Source organism: Alosa alosa, chromosome 24, assembly GCF_017589495.1.
Source record: "Alosa alosa isolate M-15738 ecotype Scorff River chromosome 24, AALO_Geno_1.1, whole genome shotgun sequence".
Taxonomy (NCBI): domain Eukaryota; kingdom Metazoa; phylum Chordata; class Actinopteri; order Clupeiformes; family Clupeidae; genus Alosa; species Alosa alosa.
The window spans coordinates 10,597,995-10,621,781 of NC_063212.1; the positions used below are offsets into that span (position 1 = coordinate 10,597,995).

Genomic DNA, 23,787 nt, shown 5'->3' on the forward strand with positions numbered 1-23,787 from the left:
TATGGAAAACGTGGGCCGGTCTTGGGCCTGAAACTCCCAAGCACTGAATTCTGGCAACTTTAAAAACCAGCTTCTTTTGAAGATGAACAGACACCTTTTCAGTTTCAACTAATGACTGGCATATTAGTAGCTGGACATAGGTGGCCTGTGTGTGTGAGAGAGAGAGAGTGAGATGGTGACCTGGAGAGTAAGCCTTAGAAATGCTCATACCACATGACCATTTTTACCTGAAGTTCATACAAAAGTGACATTTCTGTTTCTGTTTTTTTCTTTGATGTCAGCTCTAAAAATATGCTGTTTGTTCTTTGAACTTAAGAGAATTGTGCCTCAAAGAAAATAATAGTGAATAGTCCTAGAAAAGAATGTGATTTTGATTTGATGAGTGAGATTAAGAAGATATGGGAACCCTGAATATGCTTTATGCTTTACTATAAGAAAGCCAAAGTAAAGTTCACAATAAAAGTTCAAAATAAAACCGCTTGCTTTTTACTTTTTACTTTTACTTCAAATACTTAAGTACATTAAATATCAGAAAATTACTTTTGATACTTAAATACAGTATATATCAGATACTTTAAGACTTTTACTTAAGTAATATTCTAAAAGGTAACTTTCACTTCTACCAAAGTCTTTTTCTAGTGCGATACTTGTACTTTTACTCAAGTATTGCTTTCTAGTACTTTATACAACACTGTGTGCAACTCACCGAGTGGTTAGCGTTCGTTGATGTTCCAAAACAAGTAGTGTAGCGAAATACAGTTTCTGTCGTGTTTTATTTGCCATTTTGTAAAATCCCATTGATTTCTGTTGGAAGACTCATTGCACGTTGATATTACTGCACCACCGTCTATGCTTCAGGTTCAAATACTGAGCGGAAGTTTATACGCGGTTGTGAGGTGTGATAGTTCCACAATAGTTCCACAATAGCAAATAAGACGGCTGCAAATCATACATTGCGCCGATATATTTGATTTTAATAATCAACGAACACCACTAACCACTCGGTGAGTTGCACAGTTTTGAAAATGAATGTTAAGGGTTGTTTTAGGACATGTTTGAGCATGCCTGTTGGCAGCCACTCTGAGTAGTCAAAGGCGATTCAAAACGAGTCAGAAAAGTCAAGACAGGACCAATCGTCAAAATATCGGTGTCCACCACTCTAGTTCATCCAAAATAAACCAGAAAAGGGACTCAAAGTGCTAAATACTGGAATTTTCCTTTAATGGCTGGATGAGTGAATGGTTTGAAGAAGATGGATAGATAGAAAGTTGGATGGAATGTGCCTTATATCTTTGTAGAATGGAGGGAGACAGGGAGAGTTGGCCTTGTTGAGCAGAAAGCAGTTGATACAGGTGCGATCAGTTTAATTGGCTCTTTGAGGGGGCCTAGTTGAGCAGTTGGCAGTTGATACAGGTGCAAATCAGTTTAATTAGCCCTTTATGATGTCATAGTGCCAATGCAAAGTCTATGAGGAAAAATAAGCGTGTTTTTTTAATATCACAAAAAGTATAAAGTTTACAAAAATGAAAAATACATTGCTCAAGTGTCCTTTTCTAGACCTACTGTACGTTACAAAGTTTGAACGAAGTTTCTACGTTAAACGGTTGTAGCTGAATTAGACACAGAAATTTTGGTTAGGAGAATAAGAAGAAAAAGAAGAAGAAGAAGACTATAATAAATAATCAAGCTAACTTTTGTAGAAATACACATCTGATTAGGTTGGTTAGGTCTATCCAATTGTGTGCAGAGGCAATTTTCCCCGATATTTCCCCTGTATCGCCTCATAATAACGTCCCAATCATGCAGCACCAGACTCGAATTCTGAATAGAATTGAGTCTGGCTGCATCAGGCTAGGAAAGAGAACAGAGTGAAGGAGACTATTGATGAATAGGGTAGAGAAGGCAGAGCAGGCACATCTTAAAATTAAGCCAGAATAACAAATCATACATGACATCAAGAAACCTTAGAGATATAGAGCCGATCCTGGACAGGTATCAAAGTGAACTCATCAGAGTGACTCATGATCTCACCAGAGGTATCCCTCAGGGATCAGTACTTGGTCCACTTCTGTTCTCCATTTACACCACTTCCTTTGGTGAGATAATTCGCTCCCGCGGATTTTGCCTGGCACTGTTATGCCAATGATACTCAACTTTACCTATGTTTCCCACCTGATGGATTTCTGCCAGAATTAAACTCAAATCCCTCACTCCCTGGCCTGTAAGATACCTTGCTATTTTATTTCCATGATCCTGCGCTACATCCCTTCTCGTCTACTGCAGTCTTCTAAAGAGTGTCTATTATAATGATGTTCTAGTGATAGATAGTTGTGATCTTCAAAAAACATCTAAATACTTATTTGTTTACCTGACTAATCAATTTTTCCTTACTGAGTTGTAGTTTGTGTGTTTATGGTTATTGTTATTATTCTGTTAAATTGTATTTAGTCTACTAAGTAATATTATTTTTATAATAATGTATTTTTTTACTGATGTCATTGTAGGTTACTTTGGACAAAAACGTCTGATAAATACCATAAACATAATCAAAGTCTTTATGACAAGAACAAGGAAAAATTAAAGGTCTGCAGGTCCTGAGGATTAGCAAGAAATACCAATAAAACCATCTTTATTTGTGACATTGAGCAGCATAGAGCACCTTACATTGTTGATGAACAATTATACTTATATTACAGAATAAATAAGAAAATAAACTTTATTTAGGAAAATATCAGAGTAGTCAGTGTGGTCCAAAAAGTTCTATATAATGCATGTCCCTAATAAGAGTCTTTGTGAGCTTCACAAAGAACAGAGCCTGGGTAGGGTAATCTACTTTGACTAAACTTTTAACAATATTTATATATATAAATATTTTAATATATATATATATATATTGGTTAAAATGTTTAGTGCTAAAGTAGTATATATATATATATATTTACCTAAGACAAAAAACAATAATTTGTAAATTATTTCACTGATTTGAAATATACTGTATTTACTTTATATACTGTATACTGATGTCCAATAAAAGGATGGATTCATATCAAATCACCAGACTGCTTCTGAAATCTCAATTCAGAATGAGAATGGGTCTGGAGACCTTTAATTTACCTCCGATTTCCGAGTGGTGTAACCAGCAGTGAAATTAAACTTTACTTAAAATTAAACTGGTGCATTAAACTCTTATCCAGTCTTTTCAGAAGTATAATAGCAAACACATCTACCATATACCGCATTCTGGTAAATGGAGGTTTTAAATGCAGTTGTTTACGTAAGCCATTGGTTGAGTTGAACAACGCTGCTCACTATACTCTTCTGTCTTTCATCATATAAACCCCGCCTCGTGCCGGATAAGCGGTTGTGATTGGGGTTCCTGGGTTTTTGGTGATTCAGAAATCAGCTTCAATTCAAGTGTGTATCGCCATCAGAGTATACTCCAGTGTCCAGGTTCCCAAGGTGCGGTCCAATCTGTAGTCTGAAAGAGTTCTGAGAGGGAGAAGTCACTGATGGCCTCTCCAGGATGAGTTGGCGGTGCACTGGCGACAGCAACAGAGTCTATGTTCAAGGCTGGTATAGAGGTGTTGGTAGAGGTAAACTGGAAGGCCTTCACCTGCGGGGAGACGCTGCCTGCTAGTCTTGATTGGCCGTGCAGTGAGCACTGAGGCTCATGCTGCTGCAAGGCTGTGGTGTACCTCTGGAGCTCTGCTTGCAAGTCTGCAATCTCCCTCTCAAACGCAGCATTGGAAAGCTCTAGGAACTGCATCTCCTTCATTATCAGACAGAGAGAAAGAGAGAGAGAGAGAGACAGAGAGAGAGAGAGAGAGAGAGAGAGAATCGAGTTAGTATAGTCTTACACTACAAAGTGTTAATATGCAAAAAGGTAAGGTACGTGTAGTTTTATTAAGTGCATAAATTACAGGATAATTGCCATACAAATGACAATATTTCATATCCCAATCAATGAACCATCATTTGTGGACTCAGGGAGGTGCTGTGCTCAGCATTTGAGTTTCATGTGGTGTGATGTACATACACATTATCAGAGGTCAAGTTAGTTAGTTAGGTTCTTAATCAGAGGTTTCAAGCAGCCTAAAGGCTAAAACATGAGGAGACATCCTCTTTTACATATAACAGATAACAATAACCATCTCCCCACATAACCCACTCACCACAGATAATAATGCAGACAGAAACAGCACGACAATCAGCAGATACACATTTCAACATGTGACAAATAACAAAACCCCTGTTCCCACATCCCTCTCACCACAGAAACATGTAGACAGAGACAGCATGACAGACGCAACATTACAGGGGCAAAAAAAAAATGTTGCATCAGTTACATCAGCTGAGGGGCTTTTTTCCCAGTCTAGTAATCTGTACGTGTCAAAGTTCAGGGAGCAAAAGCAGACGGGTGCACACAAGGCCGACATCCTTCTTTGTGCAGGTTATGCAAATTCTGCAGTTTTTTTTATGGCAAAGCAGTTCTCTTGATAAGCTTAAGGGCCCTATTTTAGCGATCTGAAACACCTGGTCAGAGACGCAAAGGTTTAAAGCCATTTAGGTCCAGTCTACATTTGCTAATGTAACAACGTGATTTTGTGATCAGATGCCAGGCGCATTGTTCAAAAGGGTTGTTCTTATGTTTCTTAATCAGTCAAGGGAGTGTTTTGGGCGTAACATCCATTAAACCAATAAGAGTGACATCTGGCGTTCCCTTTAAGAGCCAGCAGAGCAACATCAAACAGTGCGTCGAAATTTTGACAGTCAGCACATGCATGGAATCTGCTTGCACGTTTCCACTAATACTTGCTTTACTAAAACCTGTGTGTGACTAGGAGAGTATAGCCTACATGCATCGCCTATTATTTGAACTCATAGGCAAACTGAACTGAAACTCACATGGTCTCGTATGCAATGACAAACAGTTCTACACTCAGTTATTTACTTTCACTATTGACTGACAAGGGGTTAGAATCGAAAACATAGCCTGATGAGTCGTTGCCTCGGACTCGTTGCTAAGGGCTGCCTACATCTCGTGACGGTGCGTCTTCATCGTTGTGCTTCATATGCACTTTTCGCTAATAGACCAGGTTTTTCTTGGTCAGTGGCGTCATGATTTTTAGTGGGTGTAAGATAGCAATTTTTGGATCATGCACCTGACCACACACCTTTTTTTTTTTTTCTTTGACACACCCATGGGCACAATGTTCAATGGAAGTGGAGCGCATGGCGAAAAATTAATCACTGACTGGGCGTACGATATGAATAAGACTTGGGGCCCTATCATGACATTCTAGGGCCCTATCATGACATTCTAAAGTGCATCGTCACTCGTCAAAAGTCTATTCAAATTTAGTAGGATGTCCAGTTCACATTGGGAGGGGTTTCGTTATCAAAAGTGGAGCATGGCGCAACAAGGTGTTCCTAGGTTTTTTAATCAGTCATATGGGTGTGTTTGGGGCGTAACTAGCCTGGCGGGCCATCCTATATCATTGAAATGTATAGTCTGGCATCGAACCATTCACCTCGCTTAATCCAAGGGGCGGGCAGAGAATTGTCTTTCAAACTGCCTAGGCATGCAATAGGCCAGCCTTCGACCATATCCGTATCCGGTCGGCAAAACGGCAAATACATATTTCTTCGAAAGGAATGACTTAAGTGCATTGTGTTGCTCAACTTTCAAAGAAAAGCACAAGTTCAACTTCTCCAAAGTTGACGCCAACGCCGATTCAAACAACCGCTCTTCGTTCGCCATAGCCACCTTCCTTGTTGTTCACCGTCGCAGGACTGTCGTTATCCTGTTAAGCCCGCCTTAAGACTCTAACAAAATAGAGCTGTGATTGAATAACATCCACGGTGTTAGCCAATAGAAATCCCTATGGTTTGATACTAGACGTACAGGCTGAGCAAATTAATTTGCCGCCGCTAGGGTGCGTCTAGATTTCTAGGCTAGGGTGTAACATCATTTCAAACCAATGAGAATGACATCTGTCATTCCTTTTTGGTAGCAAAGCGCGATATGTCAAATAAATGCATCGGTATTTTGGCATTCAACGGCGCATTTGAAGGAGGCTGCTTGCGAGACAGTATGGAATAGTCATTCTTAAACCATGCTTTACTAAAAACCTAGCATAGCCTTCACGCATTTGCACTCGTCTATTATTTGAACTCATTGGCAAAGTGAAACTAACTTCACCAAGGAGTCAGTCAACGACAAGACAGTTATATGCAGTTACTTTCACTATTGACTGACAATGGGTTACCAATGTTGGGAGTAGCCTAATGCGTTACAAAAGTAATGTAATTAATGTAATATATTGCTGTTTGCAGTAACGCGGCAATGTAAGGCATTACTAAAAAAAATTGGGTATTTTACTCGGTACAAACTTCAGTAACGCGCGTTACAATGCATTTTAACCCGAAATTAAGTGGTGTTTTTTTTATATACATATTTGCAAACACCACCGCGAGAACAACAGAGAAGAAAAAATCGCGCATAATAGTAAAACGTTATCTCCTGATACTAGTTGAAGATGACTGTGGCTGCAGCAGACTCGAAGTCGGATTATTTGCTGGATAGACATAAGCCTACGCTCATTATTTTCATCTTGTCAGAGACAAGGATATGAAGAACATAATAGTTAAGTAAGTGCACTTTGTGTGCGAAACCGAAATATCTCTCTATGCCTCGCGAAATAGCACAAGTAGTTTAATGAAACATCTAAAGTGGTGCCATGCTAATCTTTTTGATTCTTGTTAAAACACAAACTGTGCTCTTAGTAGTGCATGTCAGCTTTGTGCTGTGAACTTGAATTAAAGAAAATAAAGGGATAGAAATGCATCAGAATCAGAAAAAGATTGTGTAGCATGGCAATGCCACCGCTCCCACCACGCGCATCATGCACTTTGCGTAGGGCACCAAAGGACAGAGGGGCAAAAGTAGCTTTACTGCAAACGGCGTTTCACTCAATAACGTTTACATTGTCAAAATGCACTAACACCATGTTACATGCAAGTTTGATACTTTTTGGGTTCTCTCAATCTCTACCACGTAGTACTAGAATGGAATTGGTGGGTCTTCAATCATTCGTTTTCCAAGCATTTCATGAAGCACTTGATATGCCGAGTCGACTGAAACGCATTCCATTCAGATAGCTAGGTGGCTACCAGGCACATAATTCACTTTTAATTGCACAAAGAAATGTGAAGCAATGGGTGTCATTGCACACTTCCATTTCCAAAGCAATGAAGGCTGCTTATAACAACTTAACACTGTGCATATTATTGTTAATATTGTGCTATCAATGTATCTCAAATAAACAAGAGCTGGCACAAGGGCATTATGAGAACGTAAAGATAAATGTTGTTAAAGTGACAGTGCACCATTTATAAGTAAAACAGCATTTCTTCAGAAATTAATGTTTAAAAACACACAGTAATGGTCTTAAATTATAAGCCTTTTTATTTTACTTTAGGTGTTTGAGTTATCATTTAAATGTCACTCACTCAAAGCCACTCACTTAGGGCACCGAAATGGCCAGCTGGCCACCATCTTGACATTTCTTTATGTAAGCTTTGATTTAGGCTCTCTGTTGATTTTAATGAGAAGGCCTAGGCCTTAAAGTTACAGTATTTCTATCACAATTTACCAGACTTTGACCTTTTGTCGGTTTTTAACAAAATTCTGACTATGATTGTTCCTTGTATTAGCACTGCTCCTATTGCATTCCTAGCTCAGTCATTATGCTATACCACATCTCCCTCCATTGGAAGAGCAATGAGCTGCATTGAGCGTAATAAACTGCATTTAGAATGCCAAATCCATATTTCTAGATATTTTGGTGAAAGTAACTTAAAAGTAATGCAATACTAGTGTAATGCCTTACAATTCAGAGACAGTAATATTATAATGTAACAAATTACTTTGAAATGACAGTAATAAGTAATACATAATACATTACGATTTTAAAGTAATGTAACTTGCCCAACACTGTGGGTTACCACCGAAAACATAGGCTGGAAAAAGCAACACGTACCCTAATATTGCTCAAATGACTGAATAAAACAACATTTATCCTGCAGAGGAGTTGCTTATATCATTGACAGTCGTCTTCAGCTGTGCTCCATATGTGTCTCGCCTCTCCCTAATCACTTTTAACCGTCATTACCAATTTGCAAATGATGGTGAATAACTACTCATCATGAGATGTACAGTATTTCGTAATATCTTTATTCTAATTATGTTTCCCATTGTAATCGTGCAATTTGTAATGCTTTGCAAAAGATCTTGAGACCAATTAATTTACTGTTAATTTAACTATTAACTTGTATTGTTTTATTTGGAAGTCGCTTTGGGCAAAAGTGTGTGCCAAATCCAATAACCATAACCATAACATATGATAAACATAAGACCTATCCATCAATTTCTCTACGATTGTGTTAAGAGTACTATCTTTCTATGGTGTTAAATTTAGTAACAGTAACAGTTTAGTAACAGTTATTTCTAAGTGCCACATAGGTCTACGGACCTGTACTTGACCTTCAATCATTGAGGGGCAGTAGAAATAGTCTACTTTTTTAATCAGGTAAGAATAGAATAAGTTTAGGAGGTAGCGTAACCTATCCAAATCCAATGCATTCCACATAGGCCTATAGCTAATATTGCTGTCAGTATATAGAAGTAACTTGTAATCATCAAAGTGAAAGAGAAAGGAGAATTAATAAGTTTACATACGTTTTTTTCTGATAAGAAAATTAAAGTAAAATATAGTGTTCCAGTTGTATGTTAGGAGTGTATAGTAGCCCAAGAGTGAGAAGGGGGGGATGGAGAAGAGACGTTTCTTTTCAGAGCCTGCGTTTCCCAGAAATGCCTGCAAGCGCAAGTGAGTTGCTCAATACCTCCCCCTCCTGCATGTTGTAACACAAGGGTCTTACGCGAAACCCAGAGGTAGAATCCAAGCATTCACACAATGCATTACATCTTTGCTTTAATAGGCTACATAACACAAAACATGTTATTTGTTCTATTTGATCTATTTTCATTTTTTGACAAAACCTATCAAATTCCATTTATACTGTAACATGGGCAGCTGTAGGATTAAATCAAGAAAAATTATACTGACCTCATGAAGCACATCTGCTCTCTCTGTTTGTTTTTTTCTACTCTTTCTTGCAGCATCCCGGTTCTTCTCTTTTCGTTTATACATTCTGACAGGGCCAAAATCATATTTTCCCTATAACAACAATTAATAGTTGGGAATTTCATCAAGTAGCCTTAGACTTTACAAGAGAATCTGAACGTTATGCTTTTCACAAATCAACTATAGCATTGTTTTAAGTCTTCAGCTTGTGATTCTTGTGACATTGGTGTTTAACAGTCTAAAACAGGCTTAGCGTCATTGTAATCAGCATATAATTCTGCCCGTTATTAATCAAGTGAATAAATAGCCTACAATTTACCCAATCTGATGAACTCTGAGACTCCTCGCCGGAAAATGAGGTAGAACTCTCTGCATGATTTTTAGTGTCCATAAAAAAACCCGGCATCGCTTTGCAACTTCGTCCTCCACTTGGCGAGACGCATAAAGGCCTATTCCTCAAGTCGTGAGCAGGGTAGCGCACAGCTCAGCAAATAATTTATAGGGCTAACAACTCCGCCTAGCCACTGAGCTGTCTATGTGTTAGTTTTGCTAGCCTACTAGTAACTTTACTACTATTCAATTATAGCCTACAGCAGACAACTGTACCCCGTGTAACGAAGTTAAACTTGCTTGTCTGTTGACTGTTCTGAACATGATGGGAGCTACTTGCGTTTTTAAAAAGCTCTTGCGTCATAGTGGTCATTGCCTGCGGGGACCAACAAGGAGGTGTGTGTGTGTGTGTGTGTGCGCGCGCGCGATGTGTAGCCTACTTTCAGTTTTAGATTATTTTAAATCGCCTGGTCTGTAAGCAAACGGAAACGCGGGCGGACCGGTGAGGCGAAAACTGAGGTTGGTGTTACGGGAGGCACCCACATGCTGGGGATTTCTTAAGAAATAGTGACCATGATAGTGACCAACTGTAGTGTAATTCACAAATGTATTCATGTGATGTTTTCCTATGTGTTATGTTGTGTTGCACTGGAGTGTCTTGGATGTTAAGCAGCTGTGAGTGGCACTGTACACCCAAGACAAATTTCCCTTCTGGGACAATAAAGTTAACCTTATCTTATCAATCAATCAATCAATCAAACTTTATGTTGCCTATATAGCACCTTTAGTGCAAGGTTGTAATAAAATGTGCTTCACAGTGATGTTCTGATCAGTTCAGTTCAGATCATCTTATCTGTTGTGGAAGTGTAGACTTGAAAAGTTTTAAACTTTACATCAACTCAATTTTGGCACCTGTCCTGTATAACAAAATTCTGTATCATCTGCTGCCCTTGGCACACCATTGCCCTGCGCTTCTATTACTTCATAACAGTTCTTTTTTAAAGTTTGATTTAAGGTACTTTATTACAGTTAAATGATGGCAGACTGTTGTGTCAGATTCGGGCAACATTCCATCAGATCCACAGCAAACAGTGTCAGCAAACAGTTAATCCTGTTTTACCAGCAGAGGAAAAATAGGATTACACATCACCATCTGATGGGAATGGGGCGGGCAGAACATTTGTCCCCACTGATTACACTTAAAGTGTAATTCCAGCTTTGTTTTATGTGTAAGGACCTTGAACAAGCTTGGTGCTTACTGGTTAAAAATGCTATTTTGGGAAGCGTTTTTTTTTTTTCATGGCCCTTAGCTAATCCACTGTTTGCGATTTGGGGCTATAGCATATACCAGAGCAAGCTCTGTAGTGGTTGATCAACGAAAAATATTGTCTCCACAGCTTATTTGATGTGTTTTAATGCAGACAAACACCTGGAGTCAATTTTCACTGGAATTACACTTTAAAGCTGGTCAAATGAAAACTGCAGAACATTTCCACATGTTCAAATGGAAGAGCATGCCATTCTACTGTGCTGATCAAGAAAGTCACTTAAAGGAGAATTCCGGTGTGATATTGACCTAAAGTGTATTGAAACATGATACCGAGTGTGAACGTATGTCTCATAGCCCATCTCGTCTTGTCCCCTGCACTCCAAAATCTGGCTAGTTAGCCGATGCTACCAACAGCTTTTTCAATAGTGGTGCTTCGCATCGGGCTAGCCATGCAAATAAATCACTGTTTTACACCCATTTACGAGGCTCAATGTATCTCCACACTTCATTGGTAGACTTCCGAGGGCCCTGACATTTAAAACGAGACATTGAGAACTTTGAAAAAGCACTGGTAGTTTACTTACAAGACGATTTATACAGACAGTATCTTCACGAAGTTTAGCGTTTGCAGCCATCTTTAATTTAGTCACGATAAGTCCAGGGACAAGTAAGAATGAACAGGTATGATAAGGGATCAGATTCCAAAAATAATTCAGTGGAAATGCATGGATTCCAGTTTCTTCCAGTAGCAGCAACTGGAATCCATGCATTCCACTGAATTATTTTTGGAATCTGATCCCTGTTCATTCTTACTCACCGAAGCACCACTATTGAAAAAGCTGTTGGTAGCATCGGCTAACTAGCGCCAGATTTTTGGAGTCCCAGGGGACAAGCCAAAATGGGCTTAAAATGTATAACAAATTATGCTTTTCAAGATAATTGTATATTTTTATTTTATATAAGTATAGTATAGTTCATTTGGTCTCTGCATTTATCCAAATCCACTCAGCACAAAGTGAACACACAGTGAGGTGACACTAATCATATCGGGGAGCAATATATGATGCCTACTGGTCGGGTTTGAACCAGCAACCCTCCAGTTAAAGTCAATAAACGGCTGCCCCAATATATATATATGATCTTCAATAAACAGTTGGTGTCAGACTGTTTTATAATGCATAATGGTAGTCACATGGCAAAAGGTAAACACAAATAAAGCACAGATGTCATACATTAAACACAACAACGCAAAATTGATCACTTGTTTCAAATGATGTGACACAACCAGGAAGGTTGCTGAACAGTGCTGGTTCATATTAATGGACATAAACTATCAGTGAGTGCATTGTAGGCTGTAGACTGTAATGTACTTCTTATTTTCAGTACTGAAATGCCTGTCTTTTCCAGTGTACAGTTTCTTTACTATTGCTACAGTAAAACACATTTTTGAAACCTTCCATCATTTTTTCAGAATTGTAAACATAAACCCCCATTCTCAATATTTTATTTTTACTGGATTTAAATGTTGAATCCACTGTGTTACTGAAACAATTACTGTAACATTTCTCCTGGAGCTATATGCACTATATCCATTTTTAGATGTAAGGAATGACTGCTCAGTAGTGTTTTCATTTTGACTGCTTTGTGATTGATCTGAAGACATGGTTTGCTTTTGAGCATCGGTACAACTGTTTTAAGACGATTGTTCAGTTTTGCAAAGATTGTCAGAGATTTTGTGAATGTTGTTTGAGATTTGGTGTTTGTGTTTACAGTTTTGAGAAAAGGGTGGAAGGTTTCAAAAAATGTGTTTTAGCAATTGTGAAAAACTGCAATACACCCTCCCCCGCACATTTAGGCAGTTCTAAGGTTGAGCAGAAGTTGTTGAGTGATGGGTCTGGAAAGCCAATTAAGGTAGACATAGGATATAAGATATAGGAAGCAGGGCTGTAGTGGAGGCTAAACGCAAGTAAATGCAGTTTGAAATGCAATGAAATTTCAGAAATAGAGTATATACACCTCTCAAAAGAGTTTATTCACCAGTTGCAACTTATAACATTCAAAAATCACACTGTATTATCCACATTCATGTGAATACTCATCAACACTCTAGGAACCATTTAATACGGTATTGCTATAAACATTGGACAATAACCTCCACCATCATCAAACATGTACTGAATGCCTTTTAAGAAAATCTGATACCACATGGCACAGTCCTCCTTACCGTGATCACAGAATTCATAGTTTACCCACCTCTTATTTTACCACTACACCCCTGATAGGAAGCATACAGAGGCCATGAGAGTCCAGCCGGAGACAACTGTCCAGATCAAGGAGGAAAACTTTGAATTATAGGCTACCATGCATTTTGATTCTGGTTTATAGTACAAATCATGTTTTATTGCATGCAAATGCGTTTTAGAGTTTGAGTGGCATGAGTGATCGATTCAAGAAATGTGTTCAGGCAACTGAGCATTTGGTATGGGGTTTATACAGTGCATACGGAAAGTATTCACAGCACTTCACTTTTTCCACATTTTTGTTATGTTTCAGACCTGTTAATACACTGCACATACTTATATTTAATTTATACTATTCTAAACCACCTTCTGAAAACAACTCTATACTACTGTCTACACTGCACTATATCTTTTGTCCTGTCTATGCACCACCTTTGTATATCACATTGCACTTTTTCTGCTTTTTTGCACTTCTGGTTAGACGCAAATTGCATTTCGTTGTCTCTGTACTTGTACTCTGCACAATGACAATAAAGTTGAATCTAATCTAATCTAAAATGGATTTGGATCAATGGATCATGGAATGGATCAATCTACACACAATACTCCAACACTCTACAATAAACAGGTGTTTGGAGTGTTTTTATTTGTAAATTTATAAAAAGTAAAAGACTGAAATATTCATTTTACATAAGTATTCAGACCCTTTGTTATGAACTTGCTTGTAACTGAGTTCTGGTATCCTACTTATAACAATGGTCCTTGAGATACTTCTACAATTTGACTGGAGTCTACCTGTGCCTAAATTACTGTAATTCACTGGACATTATTAGGGAAGGCACACATGTCTTTATATAAACTCTTACAGTTGATGGTGTATGTCAGAGTGAAAACCAAGCCACGAGGTCGAGAGAATTGTCCGTAGACCTGCGCGATAGGGTTGTGTGACGACACAGATCGGGGGAAGGATACAAGACATTTTCTACAGCATTGAAAGTGCCCAAGAGCACAGTAGCCTCCATTATTCTCAAATGGAAAAGTTTGGAACAACCAACAGTATATATCTGGCCGCTCAGCCAAACTGAATAATCTGGGATGAAGGGCCTTGGTCAGACAGGTAACCAAGGACCCAATGATCACTATGAATGACATCCAGAGTTCCTTTGAAAGGATGAGAGAAGCATAAAGAAGGACAAACTGCCAGGATCCTGCAGGGACTGACTGACTTTGTGCCACCCTGGTGGCCATTTTGTATGTTGTCCTGTGTTTGCCTACTTTGGTTGTTTGTGCTCTGTGTACGTCTTTCATCTGTCTTCGTCCCTGCTCATTTCCTTATATGGTCTGCATTTCCTGTCTCGTTAGTTTCCCTCTGTTTCTGCTAGCACCTGTTCCCTGTTATTGTCTTGTTGGTCTTGTTAACTAGTCTGTGTATTTCTACCCCCCTGTTCCTCTGTCCTTTGTCGGTTTGTCTCTCTGTTTGTCATGTTGGAAGTCTTGTAAGTATAGTTTGTATAGTTAATAAAATGGTTTTGTTTGAAAGAGTCTTGCGCTTGGGGCCTATCCTGTCTGCCCTGACACAAACATCAGTGCAGCTCAGTGCCTGGTTTCTTCCACACACAACGTTGGGAATTAGGGCCAAATAGTTCAGTCTTTGTTTCATCAGACCAGATGATTTTACTTCTCATGGTCTGAAGTGCTTTTTGGGAAAACTCCCGGCAGACAATGTCTGTATATTCTTGTTGTCTGGTGTGCAGTGTCATCTGTGTCTGTGCCTCTGTCTGTATGTATGTACAATGTCCACTGTGAGTGTAATGTCTGTCTGTATGTATGGTTTAACATCCTTAACTTTTTATTGTACACTGTCCTTGGGTGACTTGAAAGGCGCTTATAAATAAAATGTATCTTATTATTAATCCAGACAGATAACGTACTTTGTTGGTTACGGAAATGTGGCACCTATTTGGCTTGTTTGTGAAAATGGTGTCGGAAGCATCGACAGTAAAATAAATGGACCGAGCCACTTTGTACTTTAGTGGAGACAAGTGAAGCCATTTTGAATCTGGTTCTTGACTTGTACTGTGTTCAGTGTCAGTTGTCATTGTTTTTTTGTTTTTTCAGAAGCTTTCCTCTTTTAGGCCTATATAGTTTTCCCATGGACTCTCCCTCAGACTGCCTTTGAGGTTTTTATTCAGAGAATACGGTTACTTCTCTCCTGTGCGACTGAAAGTTGAATGTTCATGACCTAATTTTTAGCATAGGTTTAGAAAAACGTTTATTACAGAGCCATATAGTGAAATATGAAGTTATGAAGCCAGCCATACAGTGTTGGATTTAAGAACCACTGTTGGAGAGTTACAGACAAAGGTATCATCTTGGGGTCAACAAGTCCCCCCCAAAAAAATCTTCAAAAGTGACCACTGCTAATAGATTATTTAGAGGGCATGTCAGGTAAAAGCCTGTCCAGTCATTTAATTACCAATGTAAATGGCAGGAGTTACTGAATGGTACAGTGACTTTGTCTGGAAGTGTGGTCTATTGTCAGATGAAATGATTGAAATGAATGAAAACATTTGGATAGAAACATTTTAGGTGTGTTTGGCATACATAGAAGAATGGCTATACTGAAAAGATCCCCATGCCTAATGAGAATTATGGTGGAGGGGCTGTGCTGTTGTGAGGCTGTTTTTATTCCCAAAGGCCCTGGGAACCTAATTAAGGTGCATGGTATCATGAACACCAAGGAAAACCTGAACATTTTCAAAAGAAAATCTGTCAATCCTGCCAAGACACTAAAAGTTGGTCATGATTGGATCATTCATCAAGTCAATGAACCGAAACAAACGTCCAGATCTAAACAAATATGGTTTGCTGAACACAAAATCAAGCTTCAGACATTGCCATCTCAGTCCCCTGATCTAAACTCCGTAGAAAAACAGTAGGGTGAGTCAAAGAGGAGAATGCACAAGTGTGGACCTAGGAATCTGGACGATCTGGGAAGATTTTGTAAAGACGAACTGTCTTTAAATCCCTTGCTTTGTATTCTTCAACTTTATGGGATGTCATAGGAGAACATTAGAAGCTGTTTTATTGGCAAAGGGAGGCTTAAGAAGGTATTACAAGCAGGGGTGCCAATAATTGTGAGCGACGTGTTGTTGTTAAAAATATTTATTTCTTTATGAGATTTTCCTTTTACTCAAAATAATTCTGGAGGGCACTGTAAACCCTCCAACGCTGAGTGAACACCGATGGCCTTGTTGAGGGTGTGTCAATTAATGCGGCGCGGCACGTCATGGAAGACGTTTTAAAATGTTAGTTCTGCGTGAGTAGGTCACGCCTGTAAACAAATCCATGGTTCCATGGTTCTAAATCTGTTTCCGCTGGGGAGAATGAAGTTTGTCCCAAAGCTGAGTACAGTATTATGCCCTATACCCACTAATCAAGGGAATTCATTTAGCTGTGAGGTTGCTCCCCACCTGAGTGCAATCCGTAACCAAGGGGGAGTGGGCAGGGATTAGATTAGAGAGTTTTGGGAAGGCCCCAAGTATGACCCTCCCACTATGAACAGATGTCGGCTGTTGTACTGAGGGGAAATACAGAAAAACATGGATAATGACAGAGTGGGTGTAGGTATGTGAATGCGAAATTCCAGGAAGAAAAATGAGAGAATGGTAGCCTGGCTGACACCAGACCTATTCTGAATTGAGAAATCGCCTTGAATGAAATGGTGGTAGATGGATATGCAGAGCAAATTCAAATGCACTCACAGATTGGTCTGTTCAATCAGAGAATCAAAAAGAGAATTGTATAAGCCTATATAAACGGTACTCAGAAGGAAAGGGTAATTATTGACCACAATCCATACACATGGTGATTCAAAACGCTTTAGCCTATACTGTATGAGCAGATAAAAGGACAAAGACAAGTAAAGAACAAAAGGGCAACCTGCATTCAAACAAATAAAAATAGAAAATGCGAAGAATATAAGAAAAAAAAGAAGAAGAAAATAACAGAATAACTCTGTATTAAAAGTCAGTTCACATAAAGCATCTGCAAACTGTTCAGTTGAGTTTAGAGACAGTTAATCAACAACAATGGCATTATACATTTCTCCCTGCACTTTCCATAAAATGATAGGGAGAGCCTATTTTACTGGCACACCAGTTAAAATACAAAATTATACTGAATAAATTCAGGTGAGATGGCATGTGATGGGAGCTGGGAAATCCCATCACCTGGTGAAATCCAGAATTTTGCAAATATGGCATCCATGATGGTATCAGAATCTTAAGTTGGTGAAATTTCACCAGAGATGAAAAGTTTTTTTTTTTTTTTTTTTTTTTTTTTATTTCACCACGTGATGGGTTTTTCCTAGATCCCATCATATATTAGAAATGTTGGCCTAATCCCAGAGTTCCCTGCCATGCTAATCACAGCAACTTAACTCACTGACTTGACTCACTTTTCTAGCATTCTGTCACATAATGACAAAAACACCCGAAGATGCTGTTCACTAATGGTACTGTATGGGTGCAAACCTACCTAAACACAGCCTTTATTGAATTTCTGATTTTGCAGTCGTATTTGTTATAAATTCATCTTGTCATTTTACATTGTGTCTATGGATTGATAATTGAAAAAATCTCCTTTTGCATTAGGTTTTTAAACAATGCACTTTTTCTTCTTTTGATGGACAAAATGGACTGGACTGAAAACAGTAGGCAATCACTTTGACGGAACAATCAAACGGTAATATCCATATAGGCTATTCACTATTGCATTAAACTACTGTACACTTGTGCAAAGGACTGTATTTTAGGACTAACAACATTGAATGGATCTACTGTTGTCAATTTGTTTTTGACTACAGAACTATGGCCTATTGCCTCATTGTTGCTATTTTCCATAAACCATAATAGTTCAATTGTACGACACACTCACAGAGGGCGTATTTTTGCTTTATTGAAGAGAAACTGCGAGCACCCAAGCACCCTTCCTCACAGCAGTCAGTCAAAACGACTTGAATGACGATGTTATGATCCAATCATTTCCTCTGCCGCGCCCAAACTCTTAAGAAATTGGCCAATGATTGGTGTGATGGGAGGACCCATGTATAACTGACTTCCTGGTAACAAAGGCGGTGCGACATGGCTACAGCTAGCTAGTGTATAAGTACATGCTAGAACATGAGGAATGATTGCATGTTCGTAAAGAAGGGTTAAGTTAATGTATTAATGATATTTTCTTTGCACATTTAAATAATAAGGCTGTTACGATGGGGTTGTTAACGATACTGAAGAAGATGAAACACAAGGAACGCGAGATGCGGTTGCTCATGCTGTATCCTTCATGCTGCTGACAGTTATCTCAGTCGGAATGTGTGTTCGCTAGCTATGATAATAATAATTGAATCGTTATTTGCTTGGGTTTTGCTGCTTATTGTTTTGTCAAAATACTTAAAAGCAAAGTGATACTTAACCGTGTTTTCAGCGGACTGGATAATGCGGGGAAAACAACTATTCTGAAAAAATTCAATGGCGAAGATGTCAGCACGATATCACCAACACTGGGATTCAACATAAAGACGCTAGAACATAGAGGGTAATTTTGAATCGCTGTTTGTTGATGCTTTTCTGATATAACATAATAGAACATTACTGTAGCTGTAAGCTAGTCTGGGACATGTAGTCGTGTCAGTCTGCATTGTTAAAATCATTGGATAGGTGTCCCATAATTGAACGACAGTGACCCTTATTATGAGAAGCTGTTTCTCCAGGTTTAAACTGAACATCTGGGATGTAGGAGGACAGAAATCTTTGCGATCATACTGGAGAAATTACTTTGAGAGCACCGATGGCCTGGTCTGGGTTGTGGACAGTGCTGACAGACTCCGGCTAGATGACTGCAAAAAAGAGCTGAGTTCTTTGCTGCTGGAAGAGGTATTATTAATGTTCATACACCATCTAAGTTTACACCCAGAGAGCCTACTTCCCTGCTCCGTCTTCTCTCTGTCACACCCACTGTTGTTGTATTGCTGTTTTGGTCTCCTTTAAAAAATACAGTGTGGAGCATATTGTACAGTTGAAATAAATCACTTGTAGTGGGATATCAGCCTATTTAAATATAGTAATTTCCCATGGCAAACAAAGCCATCCCAGAAATCTCACCATCCCAAATGGCAAACTCAAAATAAACCCATGTTGTCTTACATATCCACATATTATGCAATTCTGGGGTTTAAAAGCCTAAGGTGCTAGAGCAGATCTGCTGCAAATTCCTTTGTGGGTCCCTTTTCCCCTGTATGACCCTCATGCTCTCTCATAATGAGGAACTGAAGCTTTTATAGACTAATAATTACAGAAAGGCTGCTCTGAACAGTAGATTGCTGATAGCAAACTAGATGTTTTACTAAGACAATGGCAAATGTTAAGACCGAACTAACACAAATAAACTGGTGGGTAGTAGTTGTTTACTTTATTGTTGTCCTCCTTGGACAACAATAACATCCTTGTTTATCTCAGTAAACCTTCAGGACTGTTTTCCTGCCTCACTATTGTTACTTTCTTCCAGAGGCTGGCTGGAGCAACACTTCTAGTTTTTGCCAACAAGCAGGACTTGCCTGGGTCTTTGTCCAAGGAGGCAATACAGGAGGTGAGGGTACAAGTTTTCGAAATCCCAACATGTTTGGTTATCTCCATCATCAGATTGGGTAACATCATGCCTTTGGCCTTTTTTTATTTAACTAAGGGCAAGTGTTTGAGGGACTGGAGGAGTTGGCTTACCTTGACTTTGGTCTTTTTACAGGCTTTGGCGTTGGATGATATTAAAACTCATCACTGGTGCATCATAGGCTGCAGTGCCGTCACAGGCGAAAATCTGCTCATGGGGGTGAACTGGCTTCTGGATGATATCGCTGCACGAATATTCACCACAGATTAACTGATTGATTTGCCTTTACAAGACAACAAAAGTGGACTTGAAATGTATAATGCAAAGTGGAAGTTACACTTGCAGTACACATTCTGTGAACAAATTAAGAATACTCCATTATAACACGTTTACTTTTACACAGTACTGATCTGATGTTTATGTCATGAAATGTAAAGAAATCCCTACATGTAACTCTGTTATCAACCCGTTGAACAATGGCTGGAGAAATGAGGGAGTTTGGTTAAGTGAATGTGTGACACCTTTCTTTTTTTTTATGCGTTTAATTGACAGGATAGTGGAGAATGACAGGAAGTGAGTGGGAAAGAGAGTCGGGGTGGGATGCAGAAAGGACCACGGGGCGGGAATCGAACCCGGGTCGCCGGCGTATGGTGCAGGTGCCCCAGCCAGTTGCACCACAGCTGGGGCTGAGACACCTTTCTTTCAGGCCAAAACATTCCCTCTTTTTTGGAGAAATAAGTGGACATTTGCTTGTTTTACACTAATAAAACAGACAAAAATTTTAAGTTCTCTCCTAATATTTAGGTAACCATAGTTAATTGGCTTGAATGAACCTGCAGAAGAATGAGTCTCATAGCAAACAACTCTGATGTGGGCTTTACATAGCCTACATATAATACTTATAATGGTTATGGGATTTGGCAGATGCTTTTGTCCAAAGTGACATACAAATAAAAAACAATACAATAGCTAAATTTAACAGTGAACAATAAAAATAATAATAATGTAACCAATGAACACATAATTTCTGTGCATCGCAAACTCAATATTGAGCTCTTAAAGAAAGAACAAGTATTTTGATGGGTATTTAAAAGAAATGTATAGGTATAGCCTAGTTATTGGTCCTAACCAAACATCTGAAGTGATAAAATTGGCATTTTTAATTGCACTTTTACTAATTTTAGTGGCCTTGGATGACTTGAAAGGCGCTTATAATTAAAATGTATTATTATTATTATTTTAATCACAGAAAACCCTGGCTGGTAAATGGAGCACACAGATATTTTTTTAATTAAATACAGGTTACCTGTAGTTTGATACTTGCAGCACAAATTCTGAAAATGTTAAACTCAACATGTATCATAGTACATACACATCTCTGCAATCTTGGACACTGGTCACTAAAAATATGATTGTGAAATGTTATAGCTTATATTGATTTTACTACAGGTATTAATATTGTAGACAATATTATTTGCCTGAAATACTGATTACAGTCTAGTCATTATAGTTGTCTGACCATGACATTTTCTGCCACAAGGTGGCGACCTAACTTTTTTTTTTTTTAAGACACCACTTCAAAACCTAAAACAGCAAAACTTTTCACAATTCTGTTTCATGTAAACTTATTCTCAGATTTCTGTTTTATTCTTTCAATCCTTAACTCAAACTGCAAACAATCCTTCACATGAATACTAGAATCTAAGTCACAAATTTTAATGGTGCCCTGACATCATCTACTAATTATTCATCATCCTGGCCATAAATGCTAGCCTGTGCCACCATAGTGATGAGTTCAACTTCCAACATCTGCTTTAGGCACCTGGTACAGGTATGGTGCTATTCCCCTCAGCTGGTACATCTTGTCTGTCTAGTACAGTCGCACCTTGAAAAGTAACTTGAGTCTCAGCAACAGTAGGTGTATTCTCATCTAAATCATCAGTGTCAAGATCTGAACCATCACCTGATGCTGAAGAGTCCACATAATCTTTGATGGCACTCCAAGAAGCTGGGGGAGATATTTGTGTTTTGGGTTCTGTAGTTGTGGTGGCAACCAAAAGGAGAGATTCAGTAATCTCATCTATAGGTGAGGTCTTCACTGTAGAATCGTCACATTGGCCTAAGCAATCCCCTTGAGGTTGTGCGGTTGTGGTGGGGACCAAAATGAGAGATTCAGTAATCTCATCTATAGGGGAGGTCTTCACTGTAGAATCGTTACCTCGAGTTGTTGGCACAGATTCAGAGATGACATGGGCGGTTTCGTCTCTGTAAAAGGCGTCAGTCATCTCAGTGTACGATGCAGCAGCATCATCTTCAATCTCGCCTGACCCCTCAATATCCACAATCTCAATATCACTTTGGCTGCTTGCACCTGAACTAGAGTCCAAGAACTCAGCCCAAAGAGCCTGTTCAAGTCTCTTTTCTCCGCCTGAAAAAGTTTGAAAAGTAAAAAAAAGCTGGTCCACCACATCCTTACTGGTTATGTCCCAGGCCAAAGCATCAGAAAACAAAACTTCATCGGTGGGAGGAAACAACTCTGATGGTGAATCTATTTGGCTGGCATTATCTTGTAAGACGCCATCGCCACTAAACTCCCCTGATAATTCCAAGTCATCATCACCACTAAACTCCCCTGATAATTCCAAGTCATCAAACAGACCTTTAATGTGACCACTGTAACCACTGGCTTCCTCGAAAGTTAAGACTGAATCCCTGTCTTGCTGGTCATCGGTCTGTTTAGTTGTGCTTTTACCAAGAGCACTGGCTGCATCCACAATGAAAGATGATGGTGACAAGATTTTCCAATCAGACTGCTCTGATAGGCCCAGGCCTATGTATTCTGGAAGAGGCCTTGCTGTCCCTAAAAAGACAACGGTATCAATATTTAAAAATCTATAAGGCAACATTAGTAAATGTTACCACTGGCTGAGAATCAACTTGAGAAACTGAGAAGACTTAATAACATAGGCTGCTACAAAATCTATCTGAGTTGTAAGTTAGCACTAATAGGTCCAAGGCTAGCACTACCAGGCCCATATTTCATTGCCAGGACACTAAACAATTGGAACATGATTAGTTTAATATTGTAGTAACAGGGCTGTAGTAATAATGGTTTGTTTCAGTATATCACCTCTTTCATTTTAGACTGAACACCCTCCCCTGGACGCTATCAATTTAGCTAGCTGCTAGCATAGCTCCACCACTTAAAATACCATAGGGTGACGTTAACCATTAACTTAACATTGGCTAACTTCAGCCAGTCACATTACATTAATGCAGACCATAAAATACAATAACTTTAAGTTTATGATAAATGTTACAAAACAACTTTTTTCACGTCAGTTAATTAACATAAATAAATGTCCCCCCCAATGAAATACTTAATAGGTAGGTTCTACTGACAGCATAGCCAGTTACCGTGACCATTAGCCTGTTTATCAATATTTCGTGGCAGGCTGGAAAAAAAGAAAGTTAGATATTGAATGTTTTACCTTGGTTGCATTGTAAACAGAGGTACAAAAGTAAAACAGCAAGACAGTGGAGTCCATAAGCCATAGCTTTGTTCGTAAGAAAAGTAATGGTCTTTCAAATGAATGCCTTGATAATGCTAAGGTTACTGACTTGTGGGGAAAGCGTGCATTGTGCGTGAGAACTTTTTCAAAATTCGAATGTGCATTTTTGGTATGGTTACTATAGTTACACAACAACCAGCTTTGTAACATCAGTACCATTATCAAAACAGAATGGGTTGGTGTCTGAAATCAACATAGATTGATACACCAAACGTAGCACAAACGAACAGCAGTGTTTTTCATCATTTTTGAATAACATGGGGGGCCAGCTTCACGCAGGTTTGTTATATTGGCCTGTTTTGCTAAATCAACCAATCAGTTTTCAGTGTAGGCGGGCTTTTTATCTCTTTTTTCCCGAACTTAATCAGTTCAGTGTATCTAGGAACAGGAGCGTCATGGAGTCAGTGCCCCCCAAAAAAGGAAAATGTAAGACCCATTTCAAAGTGTACCCTGGTCTCATAAGAGTACAAAATAATGATAGGCCTAGTCTTGCACGCTGCACTGTTTGTAACAGTGACTTTAGCGTTGCCCATGGCAGGTTAAATGATTGCAAAAGACATGTT

General features: G+C 38.9%; 3 protein-coding genes across 5 annotated transcripts; 1 reads left to right on the top strand and 2 right to left on the bottom strand.

Moving 5' to 3' along the window:
- Positions 1-2,927: 2,927 nt before the first annotated feature.
- Positions 2,928-9,804, bottom strand: batf2 (basic leucine zipper ATF-like transcription factor 2). 3 transcript variants are annotated; one of them, XM_048235757.1, is made up of 3 exons: positions 9,466-9,804; positions 9,129-9,213; positions 2,928-3,769 (listed from the first exon to the last, which is right to left on the bottom strand). In XM_048235757.1, exons 1-3 carry the CDS (start codon positions 9,519-9,521, stop codon positions 3,428-3,430), a joined length of 483 nt encoding a protein of 160 aa, XP_048091714.1. In that variant the 5' UTR covers positions 9,522-9,804; the 3' UTR covers positions 2,928-3,427. The 3 variants fall into 3 exon arrangements, with proteins under 3 accessions (XP_048091714.1, XP_048091713.1, XP_048091715.1); XM_048235756.1 differs by having other exon boundaries at positions 9,129-9,239; XM_048235758.1 differs by lacking the exon at positions 9,129-9,213.
- Positions 9,805-18,094: 8,290 nt separating this feature from the next.
- Positions 18,095-20,158, top strand: arl2 (ADP-ribosylation factor-like 2). Its single transcript, XM_048235755.1, has 5 exons — positions 18,095-18,323; positions 18,474-18,584; positions 18,760-18,922; positions 19,554-19,634; positions 19,788-20,158. Exons 1-5 carry the CDS (start codon positions 18,259-18,261, stop codon positions 19,920-19,922), a joined length of 555 nt encoding a protein of 184 aa, XP_048091712.1. The 5' UTR covers positions 18,095-18,258; the 3' UTR covers positions 19,923-20,158.
- Positions 20,159-21,352: 1,194 nt separating this feature from the next.
- Positions 21,353-23,226, bottom strand: LOC125289579. The gene is made up of 3 exons (XM_048236511.1): positions 23,144-23,226; positions 22,312-22,512; positions 21,353-22,080 (listed from the first exon to the last, which is right to left on the bottom strand). The coding sequence occupies exons 1-3, from the start codon at positions 23,205-23,207 to the stop codon at positions 21,467-21,469; spliced, it is 879 nt and encodes a 292-aa protein (XP_048092468.1). The 5' UTR covers positions 23,208-23,226; the 3' UTR covers positions 21,353-21,466.
- Between the last annotated feature and the right edge of the window lie 561 nt (positions 23,227-23,787).